The sequence below is a fragment of the Eutrigla gurnardus genome (assembly GCF_963514095.1).
Source record: "Eutrigla gurnardus genome assembly, chromosome: 2".
Lineage (NCBI taxonomy): Eukaryota > Metazoa > Chordata > Actinopteri > Perciformes > Triglidae > Eutrigla > Eutrigla gurnardus.
In genome coordinates this window covers 12,559,500-12,584,322 of record NC_139916.1, presented here as the reverse complement: position 1 = coordinate 12,584,322, position 24,823 = coordinate 12,559,500, and the positions used below count along the sequence as shown (strand labels likewise).

The following is a 24,823-nucleotide window of genomic DNA, read 5'->3' as shown; positions in this document are numbered from 1 at the left end:
TGATGTGCAATAGTTTTTTTTACGTATGGAATTTTGTTTTGTTAAGTTATATCCACAAAAATATAATAATAGTGATTTGCAAATATGTAGAAATGTGTATTTCGAAAAAAAACAATACGCTCCAGAAAGAAAGAAAGAAAGAAAGAAAGAAAGAAAGAATCAGCTCATTCATAGATTAAGGGCATTATACTCATGATGCTTTACAGCCACCTTCTGGACATAATTAGCACCATCAGCATCAGTATTGTAGCATCTTTGCAGAGGCGTCAAAAGTACAGAAAAAGTTTAAAAAATGACCTAAAATCCAAAAGAATTTTAATAATTTTAACAACAGTAACCACCCATTCACTGACCAGCTTCTTTTCGAACAATTTATTGATGCTTTGGTCTTGTGACAATCCACACATTTAATTTTTTACTCAACAGCACGAAGAGTGACAGACAGCATCACAACTATCCCGACGACGGTCATTAATGATAGCAAACTGATTGCCTCGACGTTGTGCGTCAGATTTCATAATGTGTAAGTGCATATATATATATATATATATATATATATATATATATATATACTGTGTATATATATATATATGCCTGGCTTTGTTCCTACACTCATATACAAATAGACTCAATATACATTCTTTACATACATACAGTACATACACAACAGGCTCCTCCTTTAAACGACCAACATTGAATATTTCACTTCACAGCACCTTTCTAGAAACGCTTGCAGCTGCTAATGAATGTGCGTTTAATGCATTTGGAACCCTTTAAGTAGACTTCACGTTCAAACGTCAACACTGCATCGGTAACGGTGTCTCCCATGAGTTCTACTCACGCTCAACTAATTAGGATTAGCAAATAGAGTTGAGGGGAAAGTCATACCACATTTTTTCTTCACATAGTAAATGTCCCAACAGTACTTTTCAGTTATTTATCTTCAGTAATATCCCCTCTGTAAACAGCAACTACTGTAAATGTGGCTTTAATCGACCTTTGGTAACAGACATCAAACTGACTTTATGGCGCTATCACTGACATCACGCCAGGCCAACATTTACTCCTGAGAACAATATCTGTCTGCTGTTTGCTGCTGGCCAGGTGGAGTACAGTCAGCCAATCAGAGCTTGTTTGATGAAAACACTGATATTGAATCACAGAGGAAATGTGCCATTTAAACCAAAATTAGGTCATAAAAGAGGCTGAAAAGGCTTAGTGGCTTCAAAACTATAATTACAACTGTTCACATTTTATTTAAAAATAATACTAAGTAATGCTGGTTTGTGGCAATTAAAGCTCTTTCACAGGAAAAAACATAAGAGGATGCTGGGTCGCCTGCACGGACCAACATTCACTTCAAATATTTGCTAATGCACATGAGCGTTATCTGTAGGAGGCCTGTTATCTGTTTGGGGACTTCATGGTGAATGAAATGATACATTCATTCATTAATTCATTCACAAATCATCATGAATAAAGGCTGGTCAGTATGTTGAAACCTTCACAATCCATCAGAACAGGGTGCACGGCTCTGACCAGTCTTCTCCAGTGTTTTCAGACTTTGCAAGTGATTGTAAGAGATTATTTAAAGAGCTTCAGAAAGAGAAGACAGGAGAATTCCTGAGAGGCAAAGAATCTTTCAAACTGACAGAACTGAGGCAAAATCTTACCATCCTCAACCAGCAGAGAGCAAGAGCAGAGTCTACAGCTACTGGTGTGTGTTTTTTACTGGTTCCCTGTGGAGTTTTCTCACCAAGAAAAAAAGTAATGCAGAGAAACTGTAAAGCAAACAGCTGACAGTTAATTCATTATTAAGACTAAGATGAAAGGCAGCAAACCTGTTTGTCCAAAGGCAGGTCAGGTACAAATTCAGGCTAGTGGAGCTAACGTTATGATGAAATGAACAGAGGATAAAGGAAATGGTCAAACCCCCCAGGAAACAGCATTGGGCTGATTTCTGACCGTGATACTCATTAAAAAGGCAGTAAAACCATAATCATACATTCTTCTGAGCATCACAAACAAGCCCCTTTGAGTCTTTGTGTCCTAATTTGAGCTGTTAGGTTCGGATCACTTTGGAAAGGAAAAGCCTGAGGAAACTTTGGCAGTTTGCGCCTGCTGAGTAGGAAGCCATCTTTGAACGTGGTAACCACTTGTCTCCATCCGTTATCTCGGATACATGGGCCGAGTGTTCGAGGGGCTCCCTTGTATTTACGGAATTGGGAAAACAACGTGGTTACCGTGGTTACCAGCAGGAAGGATACAGCGACTCCAGCGTTTTGTAATGTGTTGGTTAATGCATTTGTCCGACTGACATCATCATCATCAAGTCCCTGATTTTGATTGGCTGTCCGCTGCGTCGTCAGCACCTGAGGTCCAGCTCCTCGCACTGCAGCGAGTCAATGTCGCCGGTATCCATGCCGACCTCTTCCCCCTCGTCAGTGCCACCCTGCTCCTCCTTCTCCTCCTCCCCCTCCCCCTCCATGACCTCCCTCTCCTGCTCCTCTTGACAGGGAGCAGCAGAGGAGATAGGGGAGCTGTGAACATCATTGGCACCTCCACTCAGAGTCTCCCCTCCTCCTCCTCCTTCATCCATCTTCCAGTCTGCCCTGGCTCCTGACTCTGCACCCATCTCGCCCGCCTGCCCTGTCTCCATCTCACCTGTCTCCATCTCACCCGTCTCCGTCTCAACGTTTGTCTGCTCTGTCTCACCCTCCGTCCCCGTCTCTCCATCTGATTTCACACCCAAACCTGTCTCGATCTCTCTACTCGGTGTCGTTTCTCGTGTCAGACCCAGGCCGGCCTCTTTTCCTAAGCCCAGATCCTTCTCTCCTGCCTCTCCTCCTGAACCCAGCCCTTTCCCCATCTCCCCCCACAACCCCTTTTCATCCTCACAACCCGAATTACAGCGAAAACTCAGACTTGACTCGCCCAGCAGCCCCATCCGTCCTCCCAGCCCTGTCTCCGGACATTGACCCGTCTGTGGCGGCTGGTCTCCAGTAAGTGCTGCAGCCTCTCTGGCTTGTCTGATGCAGTTGATCCACTGCTGTTTGTTGAAGGCATCGCTGGCCTGGAAGCAGTGGCTCTGCAGCTGACCGCCAGTACGGTCGGAAACCCGGAAGAAATTCTTTGCTGATAGGAGACAGAAACAGGAGGAGGCATGGCTGGTTATTAGGATTGGACATCTCTGCCAACAGGTTTTTAAAATGTACTGAAGTTATCCCTCATTTTCATCCAGAATGTGTATAAAGCCTGATACCAATACTATAGTAAGTTGACACCTACATCAATGTTTGAGAGTTTAAAAAAAATCTGACAAATCTGTTTGAAGAGGTTTCTTTAAATGTTGATCAAACCTCAACATATAAAAATCAGAATATGGAATACTGGTCATAAGTGATGAAATTAAATTTCAAACCATTTGGAAATTATAACATAAAGGTCAAACAAACACAAGACTTTCAACCAGTAGATGGGTGTTTGTGAGTGTTGAGGTATTTTGAAGTTACGTTAGCGATGTTTGTGACCTTTTTTCCATACTTATGTCACGATTTACTTAGTTTATACTTTATACTTTATTTCTTTTGATCATAAAGTGTACTTTCCTGTATTAGATATCATTCTGGTTTATTGTACAACACATAAAAGAAAAGTGAATGCATCCTGATTTCAAAATGAAAGGCATCTGTGTCTGAGGGCGTTTGATATCTACTGACTCCGCTCATTGTTGCTGAAGGCTCCTCTGATGGACCCGCCCACTCTCATCTCTCCGTCCGATAGGTCCTCCAGGTCCAGCTGCCGGATGGGGATCGGCTGGCGGCAGAGCTGGTAGCTGACTGGCTGGTCGTTTAGAGAGACGGACCTGGTGATGACGAGGACGTCCTGGAACAGGAAAACGTGGAGCTTCTGGAGACGGAGAGAGAGCAGACGTTCATTCTTATTCTTTGAGAGCTATTTTTCACAAAATGACAGATGCAGAAATATTATTGTGTTCGTAAAAATTGTTAAAATGATCAGAGTAGAAGTGAACTATCGCAATTACACACGTGTGCTTTAAAAACATGATTTTAACATTTACATTTATACATTATGGACCTTTCAAGAAATCCCAACATTACAAAGCACCAAAAGATGCTACTTGAAGGCAGAGTGTTTATTTTAATAGTTTTCCATTATTCTTATTTTTATTATGTTGTTTTATCATTTTCTGTATTTTTTAGGTTGGTATAAAAACTACTGACGAGTCCTCTGTTGTTTTTCAGTGCTCCGTGGCAGCTGAGGGTCCGGGACCGGTCGATGAGTTCGTCCCTCCGTCCGTCCTCGGTGTACAACAGGCGGTCCTTGTAGTACTGACACTCCGACTCCCCGGTCCGCCTGTTGATGTCCGCCACCACGCTCTGAACCATCAGCATCTGGACAGCAAACAGACAAACAAATTCCCTAATTTCAAAGGTTATGCCAGACTTGTCTGATATTTCAGGGTTCATACCAAGTCCTCGGGGTTATTCCCAACTTTTAAAGGCTGTCTCTGAGTTTTTAGTAGGGCCCGACCGATATGGTTTTTTCAGGGCCGATACCGATACCGATATTTATGAAAATGGGAGGCCGATAACCGATATGTGCAACCGATAAATAGAAGAAAAAAATTCTCGAATAAATTAAAAATGGCACACACTGACTCGAACTTCCATTAAGTGTTTTTAATAGTAAACATTTTAAGTACAGGGAGCTGCCAACAGCATTTGTAAAATAAAGCCGAACTTAACTTAGAATAACTTAACATAGAATAAAACTGGGAAAAAATAAATAAATCAATGAATAAATAATCATCAATAAAAAATAAAATCACTCCCTGCTATGAGAACTGAGTAAAACCTGCTATGAGAAATGAGTAAAACATCACTGTACTTTGCAATGAACAATAGGCTGGTTTAATGCCCAAGCCTAATATTGCCAATTAAGTAAAAGAACATTATAGTGCAGGAAGCACAGCTGCTCGGCATGTTGCCCAGTGAGGCTTCTCCTGTTCTTCGAGTAGATCAGAGAGATCTCACTGAAGACTCTCTCACTGGGAACCGATGAGGGCGGTGCGCACAGATTCAAGGAGAGAGTGACTTATTAAGGTGCCAGTTGATGGAAATTATCCAAAATTAGGGGCTGGAATAATATGTCTGGAAAATGAGGAGCATCACATTAATAGCTACAGATACTGTAAAACACTACAACGACATGAGTGCATATATTGTCTTATTTTATCAAGTAAAATATAAGTTATAGGTTTACTCAACAGCCTGGTAGTTCATAGAAATTCAGGTAGAAATAGGTTAACTCAGAGTTCCACAGCTTATCAAAAACAATCCTTATTTTATTAACATAGGCTGCCTAAGGGCGCGATCAGTAGCGTGCCTCGGCACGATTGCCCCAGGGGGGTCCCCAGCGGCTTTGCATTCACACTGCTCCAGCCCAAACGGGCTTTGGCCCGTTAGCCCGGTTGTACAAACGTCATCACGTCCTAATACTACACATGCATGGCTTGATGTTGTTTTGAAGGAGCGCCGTCTCTGCATATATTTATATTAAACACTCGACCTGCATCAGCGAATGTGCGCACGAGCGGATCTGTGCGAGCAGGCAGCGCGAGGAAAGCGGATTTTGGACGGAGAAACACAGCGGCATTTTTCTTATAAATGCACCGGTCCGGTTCCGGTACCGGTCCGGTTCCGCTCACACCACGAGTCTAAAGAGTGCAACAGCTTGTCAAAATACAGTGTCAACTCCGTGTTTTCAAAGTAGAAAGCGGCATCGTGGTGGTTTAACGAGGCGGAACGGCATCAGAACAACATCAAGCGTGTAAAGTACACGAAAAACGTAGCGGGAGCGCGCGGCGAGGATTGTTGCGGCCGCGCATCTTGCGGAGCAAGTCTACTGTGCTGCGCGGAGGCGCTCCTAATGTAAATGATTATTGATTTATGAATTAATTGATAGGTAGCTTATTTTTGGAGTATTGATTTATTTTTTTTGGCCTGGCGGCAGGTCTCCTTGGCCTGGCGACCCGGCTGCAAAATTGGTTGTGAAAATTATATGAACTTATCGGTGGGAATTTATGGAAAGTATGGCCGATACCGATATCCCTAAAATGTTAAATATCGGCCCGATATATCGGTGCGGCCGATAATTGGTCGGGCCCTAGTTTTTAGGGTTGTATTTACACCTGTGCATCTCAGTCAGTTCGGAGCAAAGGTGTACAGCGTCTCATCACTCACCGCCTCGTCCAGATGCTGCCGGTCTGGGTGGTCGTTGGCCGTGTGCTTCAGGATCTCCCTGAGCAGCAGCGGGTATTTCACCAGTCGGCTGCGCGGGATGTCCAGGAAGTTCCACAGGTCCAACTTCCTGCTGAAGGGCGACTGGAGGCAGCGCTGCAAGAAGTCCTGGACCCGCCGATCCTGCTTCTTCTGGTCCAACAAGTCCTTGGCCTTCACCTGGTTACTGCAGTATGAGGTGTAGGAGGAGAGACAGGGAAGCTGCAGGGGACACAGAGACCTGGTTGCTACACGGCACAGGAGACAACCACACGGCGTCATCATTTCCAGTATGTCGCACTGTGTTTCGGGGAAACGCTCACCCAGTCGGCCAGGATGTGTCCCACGTGTTCTGTGGACCCGTCAGGTTTTCTGGCGTCTCGGAGGCGACTCAGCAGGTCTGAGGAGACACAGACGGTTATGACATCACAACAAAAAAAGAAGCCAACCTTCTCAAATGTTGTCAGAACACAAGCAACTGATGGAACTTGATTTTTTTTAGATGAATTTCTACTGAATTTAAAGCCAAGTCCAACCTCACTTGGTTCTGTCTGCCTCACCTGAAGTCACAAATCTCTTTTACTACATTTCAGATCTCAGACGCGCAGACATCCCCTCCAAATCAATGCTTTTAGTTCGCAATAATCAGAGCGTAGACCACCTCTCCTCCTTCTCATCTCCTAACTATCTCTCAGGTTAAAGTTCACTTAGTGCATCTTACTGCATATGAAGGGGTTGACTTCATATGCAGAGAATGTTGGATGTTTCTTTTCTCCACAGACCCCATCTAGTGGATGGAAGGTAAACTGCAGCTTTCAGATATTTTTTGCAGGGTATTCATTTATTCACCTACACAGTTGACGCGAAACTGGTCTGATTATTATGGTTTTTATAGACTGAAGGGATTTGAGAAGATAGATCAGACTACTTGTTTTTCTCCTTATGCATAATAGATTGGGATAATAGGTTTATTACAGTGATCTAAGAGAGTGGAAGTTGATGTGTATTTAATCCCTCTCTCCCTCTCTGTGTGCACGTTTAACGTGCATGCCCTGCTGCTTGCTACATCCATCCGACAGCATTTCATTCAGACTTGTATTGTAAATGATATAGAAAAGATTTAAAAGTATGTGATGGACACATTCATTTGCCGGATTCTGGAGGCCGACCATTTTTCCGCTTCCGTCAGATCGTACCTTCATGCAGAGGTATCAGCGAGTCCAGGGTGCCGAAGATCTGGTTCAGTTCCTGTTCAGTCATAATTGACAGCTTCAACATCGGGTCATGGTAGGCCTGCAGCAAGCACACACACACACACACACACACACACACACACACACACACACACACACACACACACACACACACACACACACACACACACACACACACAATACCAGTGTTGTTGAATAAATAAATATAAGGTGAAAGTCAGTACTTTGAGGTAAAATAAACAATTTTATTTACCTTCTTCGCCAACTTGAGGTCCTCCACTAAGTCTTGCTCGCCCTGAGCCAACTCAAATATAGCCTGCAGAGAGAGAGAGAGAGAGAGAGAGTGAGAGACAGAGAGATACTCTGAGAAATGAATGAATCTAAGAGATGGACAAGTGAGTTATAAGTATGCTGGGTGAACTTGAAAGAACATAGAATTTGTGACTTTTCAGAAAGAAATATTGTATTTCTAATCGTTGGTTCTAATTTATATTTAGATAATATGTAAATATATAAAAAACATTCTAAAAAGATGACGGTAATGTAAATAAGGAAACCAGAAACAGCCTCAGACCCAATGAAACATAAACTGCTGTGTTTCTCTGACCTCTTGTCGTTTTATCTCTTTCGGGCTCAGAGTTTGCGACGCTCCCACTCGGACGTCGAACGTCTCGCTCCAAAGCTTGCTGTCACGGCGCTTGGCGGCCGGGGCCGTTGCCGTGGAAACCCGCGTTGCAGTCATGGAGGAGGAAGGGTTGGAGACTGTCGCTGAGATAACACGCGTCTTTATTATAGAGGTGGATGAAGAGAAGGAGGAGGAGGGAGGGGGAGGATGAGAGGCTCTCTCCATCTGACTCTCATTACGGAAACTGATGGAGCGCTGCGGAGACACAGAGAGGGTTACATAATAAAATACCGTCCATTAATTATATAATTCTCAGCGTTGCAAAGTTAGAAGAGGGCATCAGTGTTTACACATGAAGAAGTCATATTCGTTTCTTATTCATTATTTCATAATAACATAATTTCATTAACACCGGATGTCATAACATTAACCTGTAGAAAGATTGAATGGGCCTCTTTGTATTCCCTGTTGCAACATTTAGCTGACATGAATTAAACGTGGACCAAAGCTGTTGCCCTAGCAACAGAATGGTAAAGAAAAGGTCTATAGGTTTATAATATTATTATTAGGAAAGTCTTGTGTTTCTTTGGTCATAAAATGAAGAATATCTTTAAAATAAAAAAGGAATAAAGATGAGGGGGAAAACATTTCCAGAACCGGCAGCACTTGAAAATGTAATCTGCATCTGATTGGTGCTTCACCTGCAGCGTCTGACCAATCCTCTTCAGCGGGGCGGTCTTGACGGGCGGCAGCAGTCCGGCCAGAGACGCCACCCTGGACACGAGTTTACTGCGCTTAGTGCCGGGCTCCTGGAGGAGAGAGTAGAGTCAAACCATGAAAAACTACAACTACCAGAGGTATTAAAATGAGACAATATGTCTAAAGAATATAATAACTTATCCGTCTCGATCTCAATCCCAGTATTAAAATATTCAGTTTACAAGAAACAGAAATTCATCTGATCCTCACAATGGAGGAAATATTCAATCAAATTATATTTTTCAAACAGTTTTCTGCCAATGGACTAATCGAAATGTTTGTGGAACAACTTGTCCGCTGTGTCCGAACATTGTTGTCCAGTTGGAGGATTTTAAACTGTGTGTGTGAAACTTTACTCTGTATTGTTAATAAACTGGAGGTTAAACAATAGTGTGATACAAAGTATTTTCCTTCCATGCCAAACACACGCACACACGCACACACACACACACACACACACACACACACACACACACACACACACACACACACACACACACACACACACACACACACACACACACACAGACACACACACACAAACACACACACACAGGTCTCTATATTATCGGGTCTATATCTCTGTTTGTGAAAATATCACCAGGCTGCTTGTCCTGGATACAGCCTTAAAATGAATCAATATGTGTGTGTGTGTGTGTGTGTGTGTGTGTGTGTGTGTGTGTGTGTGTGTGTGTGTGTGTGTGTGTGTGTGTGTGTGCGTGTGTGTGTGTGTGTGTGTGTGTGTGTGTGTGTGTGTGTGTGTGTACAGTTAAGTGACCTACTGGAACACAGGAACTACGAAAAACTCTGTTCCCATCAACACATTCAGGAACCAGTCGCCTAAAAATAAATCAACCTCAGACTCTTTTCATTTTATCATAATAAGTTTAACAACCACGTCCCAAATCTGATAGCAGGCTTTCCACAGTTTTCAGTGATTAAAAAAAATAAAATAAAGACAATTTGTGTAAATGTAAACATCATTTTAAGCCAAGTACTTAAAGTCAGTGTGTTTTTTTTTCTCTCATTTAGCAGACGACACTGTTGTATTTATTAAAGATACGTATTGTTTCAAAAAAGACTGCAGCTTAGCTTTTACTGTTTCTAGAAAATGTATTGCATTAACCTGGAAATCAGATTCCTCCCTCTCTATATCGAAATGGATATCAGAAATGATGACCTGTTTACCCTTAGAGAAGATCACATATGTCATGAGAAATAGATACGACACCTTTTTAAAGATCTGGCAACCTTTTATTGATTATATAGAAACAACAGCTGTGGACTCTCTGTAACCCTTAAACTGGTTCAATTGTTAATTAACATTAAGGTCCAGGTACAATGTTTAAGATGTCTTAGTGACATATGTGTCACAATGTAATGACTGTTACTATAATTGTTTTTGTTTGATTGTTTGTTTTGTTTTCTTTCTATTATTATTATTTTATTTATTTTTCATGTATTCATTTTATTTCCTAACCATTTTATTTTATTATTATTTATCTACCTGTTTGTTTGTCCTTATTACTTATACTACTTTGCCATGGGAATAAGTTGTATTATGTTTGCATATTTGAAAAACTTCAAAATAAAGTATTCCAAAAAAAAAAAAAGACTGCAGCTTAGATAATGAACAGTTAATAAACAATCCGTTTTATTTGCAGCACAACTGACAAGTTTCCATTGGACATGTTGTAATGAGGTTATGTGTGTGACAGCGCTTCATCTGATTCAAACTGACACAGATCAATTCAGTTCAATTGGTCGACGACAGACTAATAATCTAATTACAGCAGGTTCACAGCAGACTGAAACAACAAAAAACAACAACTTTGGATAAGGTTTTTCCAAAGTCAAACTGATGTTTCCAATCAACAGTCCAGATGCCAAATCAGTATTTTCACATCAAGCGGTGGTGCTCAAAGGCTTTAAAACCTGGGACTCGTGTAGGCTGGACCACACTGTAACAACAATATATATATATTTATAAATTAGAGTTTTTATGAAAATGACTTAATGACTGCTTTTTTATCTATATCAATGGAGCTATGGATCTATATATATATATACAAATAAATAAATAAAACTGAAACTTAAGCTCATGATACCATATGAATCTATTAAAAATAGGCAGGAACCAACACCATATGGCAAAAAAAAACAAAAAAAAACCTGGCGACGGTAATTTAAAAAAAAAATGAATAATTTATGAAAGAACTCACTTATTGCCGTACAGCCTTCAGCAATGATAATAATGTATATTAGCAGCGTGGGAATATAATAATGAATGTAAATACGTAGAATACAAAGCACGGACTAAACTCCATTCATCTCCACTGTGTTGGTTTGAAGGCAGAAATCTCAGCAGCTAAAACTCAAACTATCCCAAAGTTACAGCATTTCACCAACCAGTCATGAAGACGTAAAGGGTCCGAAAATAGCAACAGAAATAATATAGTAAGTGCAAGATTACTAACTTCCATTGATCTATCCAAAAATCTTGATAGGTTAAGCATGAAATGAATAACTAATATAACCTTAATAGTAAAAGATACTAAATAGCAAAACAGTGGTGAGAATATCTCCTCCATCTTACCTCCACCTGTTTCCCCATGTTGTTTTTCCCTTTGCCGATCTGAACCAGCAGCAGACAGAGGGTGCTCTGCCCCACCACCATACTGCTCACAACAAAGTCCAGCTAAGGATCTGGACCTTTCCCGGTACCAGGAGTGTGTCTGGAAAAGATTGTTTCAACTGGTCCATGAAGAGTTTGGTGCTGGAAGAGGTTTTTAACACTGGAGGAGTCTGGTACTGGTAGAGGGTCCAGTAAGAGTTTGGAAACAGATCAGCATCCAAACAAAAAAGAGTGTCCGAAGGCCGGTTCAAGTTCGGCGTTGGTACAAGAGATGATGGTCAAGAAGCCACAAGGGATCCAGAAGAGTCCAGAAAGAGGCTGATACAGGTTTTGTGTCCAGATTGTGTCCGGGATTCTGTACCGTACCGAAGAATTTGGTACCAGCTGGTACCGGTACGTTGGGTACCTGTTCCAGTACAGAGCCCAGAACGAAACTGGTACCAGCAGAGTCTGGATCCAGCTCAGTCCCAGCTATGGTCCAGTAAAGGTTTAGACCATCTGGAGCTCTAATTCCAGGTTTCTGACTGACTTCTCTATAAAACAGCAGTTAAAGAGTGATGCTTGCTCACTCATCCCCCTCCTGTTGAATATTCTGTGATGCTCTCTCTCTCTCTCTCTCTCTCTCTCTCTCTCTCTCTCTCTCTCTCTCTCTCTCTCTCTCTCTCTCTCACTCTGACTCACTTGCTCCCTAACGTGCTCACTCACTTCCTTCCTTTCTCCCTTTCCCTTGAACTTATATTTTTTTCATTTACCCTCTCCACCCTTACTTACAATTTACAAACAATAAAGATAACTGGTATCTGCTAACACATATTGTCTCATTGATCTCCTTCCTCTGTGCCGTAGAGCTCCATTGTTCTCCAAAATCTATTACAAACACATCAATAATCCGCGCTGGGAGACCCGATACTTCATTACCATGAAGGATTCTGACAAATACTCACAGAGCACCAGATGTGGATTAATCCTCCTTTTTTTGGTTAAAAAAAAAACCCTACAGTGACCAGCTGTTTTCAGGAAACCACTGGTGCTTTTTCTAGAAATAAAAGCGATATATTTGTGAATTTCCTTCGAAAGCTGCGACTGGTATCGCCGACCTCTGACCTGACTCGAGACGCCGCCTCATTTTCTGCTAACAGAATAAACCCAGCTGCCCTCGAGACGCCGCTCCATTGTCTGAGAGTGCGACAGTTTGGACGCCCAGAAGGGGAAAGAGAGTCCGGGAACTGATGGGAGAACAGCCGTCTCCACTGACTCAGAGAAACCCGCCCTCTGTGATTCACAATGAACGTACGCTCCGTACGGACAGAAATTCAACAGAGGTTTGGTAACAAACAATGCATAATAATAAAAAGTGGTATTGTTTACTACAATAATCCCGACAACCTTGAAAGCTTTAAGGTTCGTGCTGCTCGCCCTGATTTTCTTAATGGTTGTCTGTCTCTACATGTCAGCCCTGTGATAGACTGGTTACCTGTCTGTCTCTACATGTCTCCCTGTGATAGACTGGTTACCTGTCTGTCTCTACATGTCAGCCCTGTGATAGACTGGTTACCTGTCTGTCTCTACATGTCTCCCTGTGATAGACTGGTTACCTGTCTGTCTCTACATGTCAGCCCTGTGATAGACTGGTTACCTGTCTGTCTCTACATGTCAGCCCTGTGATAGACTGGTTACCTGTCTGTCTCTACATGTCAGCCCTGCGATAGACTGGTTACCTGTCTGTCTCTACATGTCAGCCCTGTGATAGACTGGTTACCTGTCTGTCTCTACATGTCGGCCCTCTATGATAGACCGGTTACCTGTCTGTCTCTACATGTCAGCCCTGTGATAGACTGGTTACCTGTCTGTCTCTACATGTCGGCCCTGTGATAGACTGGTTACCTGTCTGTCTCTACATGTCAGCCCTGCGATAGACTGGTTACCTGTCTGTCTCTACATGTCAGCCCTGTGATAGACTGGTTACCTGTCTGTCTCTACATGTCGGCCCTCTATGATAGACCGGTTACCTGTCTGTCTCTACATGTCAGCCCTGTGATAGACTGGTTACCTGTCTGTCTCTACATGTCGGCCCTGTGATAGACTGGTTACCTGTCTGTCTCTACATGTCAGCCCTGTGATAGACTGGTTACCTGTCTGTCTCTACATGTCGGCCCTGTGATAGACTGGTTACCTGTCTGTCTCTACATGTCAGCCCTGTGATAGACTGGTTACCTGTCTGTCTCTACATGTCCAGCTATAGACGTCCGTATTGGCGTCCTGTCCAGGGTGTACCCTGCCTTCGCCCAATGACAGCTGGGATCGGCTCCAGACCCCCCGCGACCCTGAATACAGGATAAACGGTAGACGATGGATGGATGATTTTCTGAGATTTTAGTGGTAAAAATTTCGAGAAGAAAATCATAAATTTATGACTAAATAATCTCAGGATATATTCAAGTTTTTTCTTGTAAATTTGTGATTTTTGTTCTCATAAATTTAAAAAGAGAAAAACACACCCTCCCTCACAGCTCACCGATCGCTGGCCTTGCCTTAGCGAACCACATCGATAACCGATAATAGACCATGTGACACAGAGGGCCTGATATTAATTAACCACATCTATAACCCCTCTGGTGCCAAACAGAAATGAGATACAGCTCATTTAACCATTTTATTTACAGATTTACATCTTCTGGTTCTCTTTGTAATGTTTTACTGCTTTATCTTATTAAGTCACATTAACTGAAATGTTTTTTTTTTTTTACCAGTTTAAATTGGTAACTCCATGCTAAGCTTTTGGAGCAAACTTTTTTTTTAAAGAAATGCAGATATGTGAGGCCATTTTATTTATTATTAGGCACAGCTACAATATAAATCTACCCTGTGGTGTACTTAATAAAGTCACCACTGAGCGTGTATGGATAATGATGCTTTCAATTATAAATAAATAATGAATTAATATTTCTTTTGGCTTAAATCAAGCAGTTCAAATTCTTCAAAACTAATAAAATAAAATAAAACTAAATAAATAAATCTTCCAGAAAACAAAGTGACACATAACATGAAACGTAAACTTTCATTGGACTCATCTCCAGTCCAGACAAAGATATCATCGATATAAAAATAGTTAGCCCTGTCATGACCTTTGACCTTTACGTCAGTTAAAGCCATCCCCTGGTCTCCGTGTGACTCACTGTGTATACGCAGGGAGCAATAGTAGAGAAAAAAATAGAGTGTGTGTCACTGATATTGACATGATTCATTCATCTGCCAGCGCTGGTTTGTGGCAGAATGAGACCGGCGGTGTGTTCGGGTCCGTGTGTCACAATGAGGGGCATCGAACAGGGTGGACTTCCTGTTAGACCGAGCAGCTGAGGGAAACGCCCGGAAAAGGAACGGGCTAAAAATACTGACAGGAGCATGAGGAGGGGCCCAACGCGGAGGTCGAGGAGGGCCCCAGAGGGTCCGAACATAGGCATCAATAATCTACAAGGTATAAAAATCACAGTTACTGCCTCGATATGAATGTCTACAATGTAGCTGCCCTTAAACTCACCTTAAAAGCACCTCCTCTGCCAGGTGGAGAAAAGGTGTGTGTTTCTCAGAGGGCCACCTTTGTATTAAGGTTGTTGATGAATTAATGACTTCATTAAAATTATTTTTCCTCTTTTTTTTCTGTAAAGTGTTGCCAACAAATAAATGTGCTCTGGTAAACACCTTCTGTCATTTATCTTTCCATTCCCAAACAATATACAGAAAAAATTGGACATTTTTCTGGTATATTTAGAAATGGTGATTAATCATAATTGAGTCCACAGCTGTTTAGTTTACAGGTAAACTCATTGTGGAAACACAACAACAAAGGAGAAAAGTTCACCTAACATGACTCAATATGGACCAGAGGCCCTCGGCAGCATGACCAGGTAGAAGAACGACCCCCCAGAAACCTGTTTAGACCGAAGCTGAATCACTGAACCACAACAGTGACGTGAATTCAGCAGAGCTGAACTTACATTGATGTCCAGAGTGCAGAGGCTGAGGGAGTCTGCGTCTCTGCTGGCCTGCTTCCTCTTCTTCTGCAACACAAACACACAAAACAACAAGTGAGATGGAGATGAAAACAAACACACCGGCTCCATTAAATCATGTTCTACCGTCACATTGGATGGTGTGATTGTGAAGGACGAGGTCGGGTATTATTATGATAAAACACACCGACATTCAACCCAAAACCTGCAGCGTTTTAGTAAAGATGAAGAGAATAAATTAAATTAAATATATCAGTACATTTGAGTGACATTTTCAGTTAAACTCCGATCATCTGATTTATGCTCCTGCAGCTTTCCACCTGGATCGGTGCAGGCATTTAGTTATGATTTATTTGAAAGGCGTGATTCAATAGTTTTAGTCGGTTGATGAGGAGGAGATCCTGTGTGGATGAATGGCCCAATCCCAATATCCAGTAACCCTTGACGATTCGCCAGTGACTCCTCCTCACTGTTTCACTGGCGAATCTGCACATCTGTATTGCTGCAGACTTTTACGATAGCTTCGTGACCTTAAGTCGTGAGGTTACCGGGGGAGGCCCGGGACGTGTTACAGAAAAAAAAGTTAAACAAAGAGGACTGCCCTGCCTGGCACCTTAAATGTACATAGAAATATTTTAGGATTTAAGATGTCACATAAAACCAGATTAAAATGGAAGCAGAGATCAATGACATATTCTTTTTAGGAGCTTTCTGTGAGTTTTTCTGCAGAAGTATAAATTAGACATTAAAATTAAACAATCGAATGGTCACGCCAGGTAACCTCTGTGGTAACTATGGGAACCGCCATTCATCTGCTGCGCAGCTGCACTGAACCTAACAGTTCCCGTGTGCTGCCATGACGACAAAAAACAGGAAGTAAACACAAACACCTGATGAGAAGGACCGAGGTCACTGAGGGTAAACAGCTGTACGAGGAGGAGGAGAAGAGGAGGAGGGGGGGAGGAGATGAGGAGGAGGAGACGAGGAGGAGGGGGAGGAAAAAAAGAGGAGGGGCGGGAGGAGATGAGGAGGAGATGAGGAGGAGGAGACGAGGAGGAGACGAGGAGGAGGGGGAGGAGAAAACGAGGAGGGGAGGAGGAGGGGGAGGAGATGATGAGGAGGAGGAGGAGACGAGGAGGAGGGGGAGGAGAAAACGAGGAGGGGAGGGAGGACGAGGAGAAGATGAAGAGACGAGGAAGAGGAGGGGAAGGAGAAGATGATGATGAGGAGGAGACGAGAAGGAGGAGGAGGAGGGGGAGGAGGAGGAGAAGACGAGGAGGACCAAGTGGAGGAGGAGAAGACGAGGAGGAGGAAGTGGAGGAGGAGGAGACGAGGTGAAGCAAAGAGGAGGAGACAAGGAGAGGAGGTGAAGGATGTTGGGATCAGTGCAGCAGAGTGTAACAATAGCAGGAAGTCTGCTGTTTGTTCAGTATTGTATGACTTTGTTGTCGGCCGGACGTTATATAACCTGGCAGACTTTACCTTTAACTCACTGTTACTATGGAAACCAAGGAGGAGGGAGGAGTCTGGTCCTCTGGTCCATATAAGGTCAATCACAGCTACCTGCTAGCTGACTGAACCAAGGTAAATATCACAGCGAGTGTCTGAGTTTTAAAATGACCGTTGATGTAAACCGAACCTCCAACAAGTTAAGAGTTACTGTGACTTTGAAGGAATGCACAACATTTAGCATTCAAGCAGCAGACAGTTAGCTTAGCTTAGCATGAAGCCAGGAAACACAGCTAAAGAGTGACAAATCACCTACCAGCATCTTTGACTTAGTAAGATGCCATAGCTGTTAAATAGAGACTTAAACTTTGCTAAATATACAAACATATATCTGGTATTCAAATTAATTTCAATATAAATGTATTTGTTTTTTATATTAGATACTTTTGGCCTGGTTTGGGTGTCTTGTACCTGGAGCTATTTACATGCAGGTAATGTTTTTTATTTTAGATTTTTCATCCAGTTTTGACTTTCATTTCGATCAATGTTTGGAACATTTTTGAATTTGTAAAAAAATTAAATTTCCTTTTTGAGGTGACGAGAAGTTGAGTTGAAACTGATCCTGTCTAATGTCTGTGGTGTTTGTTTGGTTGCACGTTAATTGAACTGAATACTGTCTGAATACATGTTCCACGGTTAAAACACATGGGATGTGTTCATCAGAACGTCACATGGTACAATATATAATTACTGCATCGAGCTCTGAGCACAACATGTTCATGTGTGTGAAAAAAAAACAATAACGTTCAACGGCACAAATATATAGACCATGCAGCGGTACTTCACTATAGTATTTCCATTTTATGCAACATAATATTTCGACTAAACATATACAATAGAACATCCACATTAAAACAGTTAGTTCACATATTTACACATTTTACTGCACAATGACTTCTTTCACTCGACGTACTTTTGAGGTTTTGAATGCAGGACTTTTACTTGTAGTGGAGTTTTTTTCAGCAACTTAAAGCGCCTCAAAGTGATCAGACTGAGTGTGACGGTGAAAAGAAACAACGCTCGGAGACACGCGGGAAAACAAACAAGAGGACGACCTGCGATCCCTTTCAGGTTACTGTTGAATGAAAGGCATTCTGGGATACGTTACACATCACGCATGACGATGCATGGACTCACCCGATAGTAAACAAACAGACAGCAGCCCATCGTCACGGTTCAGATCTGCTCCTCAGACACAGTTCAAGTGAACATCTGCTGCTCCTCTTCCTCCAGTCTCTCCTCCTCCTCCTCTTCCTCCAGTATCTTCTCCTCCTCCTCTTCCTCCAGTCTCTTCTTCTCCTCCTTCTTCACCCCAAAGTTACATCAGCTGTCCTTTCTTTTCTCCTCCTCATGCAGCATCTGCGATCACTTCTCCTCCTTTCTCTTCTTTTTGTTGCCTCTCTCCTCCTTTGAATGACCTCCTCCTCAGTCACATTACTCTCCTCTTCTTTCCTTCTTCTTCTTCTTCTTCTTCTTCTTCTTCTTCTTCTTCTTCTCCTCCTTTAAAAACGATTGTTTTGCTCTCCTCACTTCTCCTCCTCCACCTCCTCAGTCACAACCTAACCCTCCTCAGCTTCACCACCTCTCTGAGTGGATCTACAGACCTGCAGGAACAGGAACCCCTCACAATGTGTGTGTGTGTGTGTGTGTGTGTGTGTGTGTGTGTGTGTGTGTGTGTGTGTGTGTGTGTGTGTGTGTGTGTGTGTGTGTCCACTCAGTTCCCATTGGACAAACAGGAAGTGACGGTTGTCGGGGGGGAAACCGGCCGTCTATAATTAGGAGCTACAGGAGACACCGAGACACCAGCAGTAGAACATTAAAAATGATGCAGAGAAGTTGATTATATTTGGTCCACCACTTATCTATTATTCTATATAGATCAGACCTCCAACACGGTGCTCGTCGGTCCCACTAGCCCTCAGGAAGCCCTCAAGGAGCCTATACGGTGCCCTCTGTGGATATTCTTAAAAAAGCCAGATTGCTGCAGAGCACTAAATCACACATTGTACATTTGTTATATTTATGTTTTAATACTTGTTTAAGATTGTCTGTAACATTTGAGATTTATTATAACGCAATAATAAAACAATCATTGCCACGTCAAAGTAAAAAAAAATGTTCCTCGGTTTTATAATGAAAACAGCAAAGTCACCAGTGGACAAAGTTGTAACTCCGTCCCCAGCAAGCGGATTGTGTCTGTTTTCAACACGCATGACTCACCATTCCAATTAAATAAAAAGAAACACTTCCTTATGCATTTTGGTTTTTGAACTCCGAACAGTGACTCCTAAAACCAGGAGATGAACCAAACATTTGCTGAATCCGACACGGCACACTCGTACAACCCCGGCGTACAGGGGGGAAAGTAATTAGTTGAGCTAAGAATAAGAAAATGTTCTGGCCTGAGGCCCAATGTGATTGGATTTGTTCTCACCCCTCTGAGGGACCAGCTGTCAGGAGACAGAAGAGAGAAGGAGGAAGTTTTCTTCTGCAGCTTCGACCTGAAGAAAGGAAAGACACAACAAACATGAGAACCTTAGTTAATGGGAACATGATCTCAGCTCACGACTGCCTGCTGTGTAATAATGTGAACTTCAAATAGGAGTAACTGTGGTCAGTGAAAACTTATTTTGGAATTAAGTTGAGTTCAGATGACAATTATTTCATTTTCTACGAGCTTATAAGATGTTTTGTAACCATTTGAGATAATTTGTTTTGCGACTCAGGATGTAATGAAGCTGTATCATTTACGTTTGTATTATCTGATCTCAAGTTTTTAGAGCTGCAACAATTAGACAGTTAATCAATTAGTCAGACAGAAAATTAATTGGAAACTATTTTTTTTATAATCCATTAATACTTGTATTGTTATTTTTCGAAAAAAAAATATATATAGCTTCTTCATTTTATTCTTTGTTTTGTGTGAAGTAAACCGACAAATTTGGGATTAGGGTATTTGTTTTCTTTCACATTTAAAATATTTTTTCTTATTATACTATTTCAAATATGTATTATTTATAATAAATATATTAAATGATAAATATATAGAAAATAAAAGTAATATAATAGTATAATAATACTATTATAGATATAATTATAGATTACTATTATATAAACTACATTTTATTATTTATTATTAAGGTTGTTTGAAAACATACAATAAATAATTCTACCTTAGTTATTATATTTATCGACTCATTTTATCTTCAACTGAATTTTTTTTTACATAACAAGGACTATGGATCCATCTCACATACAGAGGGGATCAATGATTGCAGTGATCAATAACTCATAATTCATAATTCTTTCCTTGCACATATGGGAATATGAATATTCTATCAAGATCTAAACTTATCCTTTAAGGTCCTCCTGCAACTCTGTGGTGAGCAAACAATCCGTTGAGGTTTGAGTTTGACCAACAGCTCTCTCTGGTGGCATCTGTCGGTCAGTGCACGTGAACTAAAAACAAACTAAGAGGTCTTTTTTTTATGTTTGATCAATATGCTTATTTTATGTCATGGATTTGCTTTGCAGTTGAACTCAACCCCCTCTGTTTGGAGTTATTGATGAGGATGCACATGTAAACCATTATCGACAATCTGACGTGCCTTTAGGTCTCCCATGTGGTACAAGTACAAGGTGGTGTCGCTGATCTTTTACACTTGACTCCAAGACTCAGTATTTTTATTTGCTCTTATATTCTGTGGGCTGGTGGGAGTGTACGTTTGCGGTTTCCTCCTGATTTATGTCGAAGAACATGGCCGGCCCTCGTGAGGATGTCGTGCAATGTCTGTTTCTTTGAAAGCAATAAAAAAAAAAAAAAGTTTTAAAAAGGCAGACACGGAGAGTATGACATCATAGTAGGGTCATCGTAGGTTAGAGTGAGAGGTTGGAGTTATTTCTCCTAAAAGTGCAAGTTTTTTCTCTGGAATTTACCATTTTAATCTCATAACATATTTTTGTTTTTTAACTTTAATCTTAAACATTTTAGAGAGAGTTTTAGAAGAGTTTTTTTCTCTGGCTCAAACACAACACAATGCTAACATAGCTTAGCAATGCTTAGCTTCATGGGTAATTTCACCAAACCCACACAAGCCAATGATTGGCAGGTCACTTTAATATCATCTGGCCTCCGTAAACGTTGTGTCCTGTTTATACATGGCATTGCAGCGCCACAGATGTTTCCGAGCAGCTTCCCGAACAACTTTACTATCTCAAGATGATCCCTCACTTTCACTGGTGCAACCTGATTTAGTCAAATCACTGGTCTGAAACCAGCGAGAACTCAGGGAACTCAGGGAACTCATTGAACGATTTATGAAGAGCTGCTGCAAAACAGTCCTGTTCTGTTTCCTTCCCTCGGTCACTTTACCTCCAGGAAACACACACACACACACACACACACACACACGCACTCACAGAGGCAGACCTGGGGTCATGTGAGTCCACCATATGCGGCATTACAGATGCTAACATGCTAACAGAACGTCAGCAGAGCTATTTTATTAACAAACCATAGAACCGAAGAAACTTGCTCTACGTTTGTATGAGATCAAAGAGTTCTGTGTGTGTGCGTGTGTGTGTGTATGTGTGTGTGTGTGTGTGTTAAAGTGTGACTCATTCATTCCTGGGAGTTGCAGGGCTTTTTCCAACAGCACAAATCATCCCACCCTGGATGCACTGCACATGCATGCTCACACTCTCACACACACACACACACACACACACACACACACACACACACACACACACACACACACACACACACACACACACACACACACACACACACACACACACACACACACACACACACACACACACACACTCCAGATGAGAGGTGTGCTTGGCTGCAGGCTCTTGTTTCTCTCTTTTCTCATCTGTTTGTAATCTTTCTGTAAACATGTTCAGACTGAGAAGAAGAAGAAGAAGAAGAAGAAGAAGAAGAAGAAGAAGAAGAAGAAGAAGAAGAAGAAGAAGAAGAAGAACGTTTGATATTTGATCTAACGATCGTCTGTGTATCAAAGCCTGAAATATCTTTTCCCTCCATCACATGAACTCACTCACTGTGGATTATTTTGACTTAATCCCACATACGACACCCTCTAAGGTTTGTAAACACTCAGAGCATCAAACCAGACTCACGACTGGACCTCGAGGGGACCCTTACTAGCACTGAGAGGACTGAGCCCCTTTTACAGTTACATGTTAGTGAATGTTCATAACGATCCACATCTCCAGAACCCACAGCAGAGAACACATTGTTGGTTTTCTGGTCTTTTATTGGGATTTGTTAAATAACTCCAGCCCTATCATTAGATTACTCAGAAAAATAAATGGAAAGTTTTTCCATCTGCAGTTCCGTGACTTGCTCGCCCACCAAACATAATGTGCTGATGAAGACCGTGTGATGTGATGAGAATCCCAGAGGAGAAGCGAGTAAGTGGACCTGGGGTGGAGATTGTTTTTTGTGAATCTGTAAAGAGTAAATTATATTAGACACGGACAAAACAAAGAGTTGATGTCATCATCATCGTCCTCCAGACAGCTGTGACAATTGCCTTTCCTGCATGAACGCGGCGTGATGACATCATTCAGGAAACTGTTCCCAGATCAGACCCACAAATCTCAGCTCACACCTCGACCCGCTCCAACGAACTCAAACAAAAAGACATAAAGGCCGAGCTCGCCTCTGATGCACAAAATAGATTTTTACTTCAATAATAACTCAATAATAATAAATAACTTGATGATGATTCATCACTTTCTCATCCAGGCGGTGGAAGTTGGACGTTAAACCAGACGTGAATGTGTTTTATATTTATTTAATAATTAAATAATAATGCTTTGAATGCAGAGTGAATACGCTTTTGACTTTAACTTAAATTTTGGAAGAAAAAAAGAAGTATAATGTCCACTAAACGAAAAAAGCTTATTTAATTTAATTGTGTTTAATTCAGTTCATTTTTGTTTGTTTCAATTTGTTTTCTGCGGCAGATATCTAAACTAACGAGTTAATCACACACACACACACACCAGGTGGAACCAGCAGGGTGGCTTACTGCGGTAGGAACGTGATGTTAGCGACAGAACAAAGCAGCAGAACAATCAGCTTCATTGTCCCTCGACAGCAGCAGAACCACATTCCTCCGGAGATCAAGTCTCCTGTATGTTCTTAGGTCTGCATGGTGAAATTCACACGCCACCTCAGCTTTTATTCGCACGTTAGCGATACATCCGATGACTCCGTGTCTCTGGCAGATCCTTTTTAGACTCTCTGAGCTTTTTTTTCTTGATGGTTGGGACCAAAAACGGAGCTAAAAGTGGAGCTGACGAATCATAACGTTGCGTTGCGTAAGTTCGCTGGAAGGGATGATATGTCAGGGCTGCCCTCTGGTGGCCAAATCTAGTAATTTACTGCAGCTTGATTCTAGTCGTTAGTCTAGTTGTTGATGATCAAACTATAGTTGTAGTGATGTCACTGCAAAAAAGCAACAAATGCCTTAATGGACACACAGCCCACCATTAGTTCACAGTTGTGTTTTAGTGCTCGAGCAAAATGGACTTGGTAACTTTCCACCACTGGTAGCATCAGAACGAAGAGAGTGAGTGTGTGTGTGTGTGTGTGTGTGTGTGTGTGTGTGTGTGTGTGTGTGTGTGTGTGTGTGCGTGTGCGTGTGTGTGTCTGTCACTCTCAGGCTAACTTGTGACTCAGGGCACTGAGGGCAGCTATAAAACCTCTTTTCTTCGTATTCTCCTCTCCCTCTGCAGCCTCCATGTTTGTTTCTGTTTCAGGGTTTCTCCACCACTGCTTAATTAACAGACAGACAGGCAGAGAGGACAGACAGGCAGACAGGCAGGCAGACAGACAGGCAAGCAGAGAAGACAGAGGACAGACAGACAGACAGACAGACAGACAGACAGACAGACAGACAGACAGGCAGAGAGGACAGACAGACAGACAGACAGACAGGCAGAAAGAGAGACAGACAGACAGGCAGACAGACAGACAGACAGATAGGCACACAGACAGACAGTCAGTCAGACAAACAGGCAGAAAGACAGAGAAAGAGAGACAGACAGATAGACAGGCAGGCAGGCAGAGACAGACAGACAGACAGACAGACAGACAGACAGACAGACAGACAAGCAGGCAGACAGAGAGCGAGAGACAGACAGGCAGACAGCCAGACAGACAGACAGACAGGCAGGCAAAAAGACAGAGAAAGAGACACAGACAGGCAGAGAGACAGACAGACAGGCAGGCAGACATACAGGCAGAGAGCGAGAGACAGGCAGACAGACAGACAGAGACAGACAGATAGGCAGACAGACAGGCGGTGGAGGAGTGAACTCCCTGTCTGTCCTCACATTCTTCTCTCACTAACTCCAGACGCCCTTTTAAATCACATCCTTTTCTTCACAACAACACAAGAAGAAGAGGAAGCTGAAGTTCTCCAGCGAGCTTCTCACCTTGAACCCGTCTGACATCCATCACCTGCCTGCATCGAGCTGCAGCGCCTCCCGACCACCGCCTCCAGACCCGCAACGACCAGCCGCTTCTCGGGGGAATAAATACTAATCAAACACACGAGCTGTTTCCGGGCTGCCTGCCGCGCTTCCGGTAACTAAAAACAAAGTAACACACTTTCCCTCCTCCGAGTCAAAAGTCCAACTTGAGTCCGAGCGTTGAAGCTAAACAACAAATTGAGTCGCGGTGAAAGATCCTCTCACGTAGACCGTCAAGCGCGAGGAAGAGCGGAGCTGTT

General features: G+C 42.3%; 1 protein-coding gene across 4 annotated transcripts; it reads right to left on the bottom strand.

Moving 5' to 3' along the window:
- Window positions 1-351: 351 nt before the first annotated feature.
- arhgef3 (Rho guanine nucleotide exchange factor (GEF) 3) lies at window positions 352-24,803 on the bottom strand. Of its 4 annotated transcripts, none has more exons than XM_084024354.1 (12): window positions 24,528-24,803; window positions 19,489-19,555; window positions 15,531-15,593; window positions 8,843-8,950; window positions 8,124-8,396; window positions 7,770-7,832; window positions 7,499-7,595; window positions 6,626-6,702; window positions 6,267-6,524; window positions 4,245-4,415; window positions 3,720-3,909; window positions 352-3,135 (listed from the first exon to the last, which is right to left on the bottom strand). In XM_084024354.1, exons 1-12 carry the CDS (start codon window positions 24,560-24,562, stop codon window positions 2,366-2,368), a joined length of 2,172 nt encoding a protein of 723 aa, XP_083880480.1. In that variant the 5' UTR covers window positions 24,563-24,803; the 3' UTR covers window positions 352-2,365. The 4 variants fall into 4 exon arrangements, with proteins under 4 accessions (XP_083880480.1, XP_083880482.1, XP_083880481.1 ...); XM_084024356.1 differs by lacking the exons at window positions 19,489-19,555; window positions 24,528-24,803 and adding exons at window positions 18,192-18,335; window positions 18,366-18,620; XM_084024355.1 differs by lacking the exons at window positions 19,489-19,555; window positions 24,528-24,803 and adding an exon at window positions 18,192-18,620.
- Between the last annotated feature and the right edge of the window lie 20 nt (window positions 24,804-24,823).

What these genes read in the sequence shown, in the direction of transcription:
- arhgef3 (XM_084024354.1), bottom strand. Translation starts at nt 24,562, where the DNA reads ATGCAGGCAGGTGATGGATGTCAGACGGGTTCAAG. An exon ending in GGCAGCATCTGGACGAGGCG is followed by an intron (nt 4,416 to 6,266) that starts GTGAGTGATGAG and finishes TTTGCTGTCCAG; the next exon opens with ATGCTGATGGTTCAGAGCGT. An exon ending in TGAAAAACAACAGAGGACTC is followed by an intron (nt 3,910 to 4,244) that starts GTCAGTAGTTTT and finishes CTCCGTCTCCAG; the next exon opens with AAGCTCCACGTTTTCCTGTT.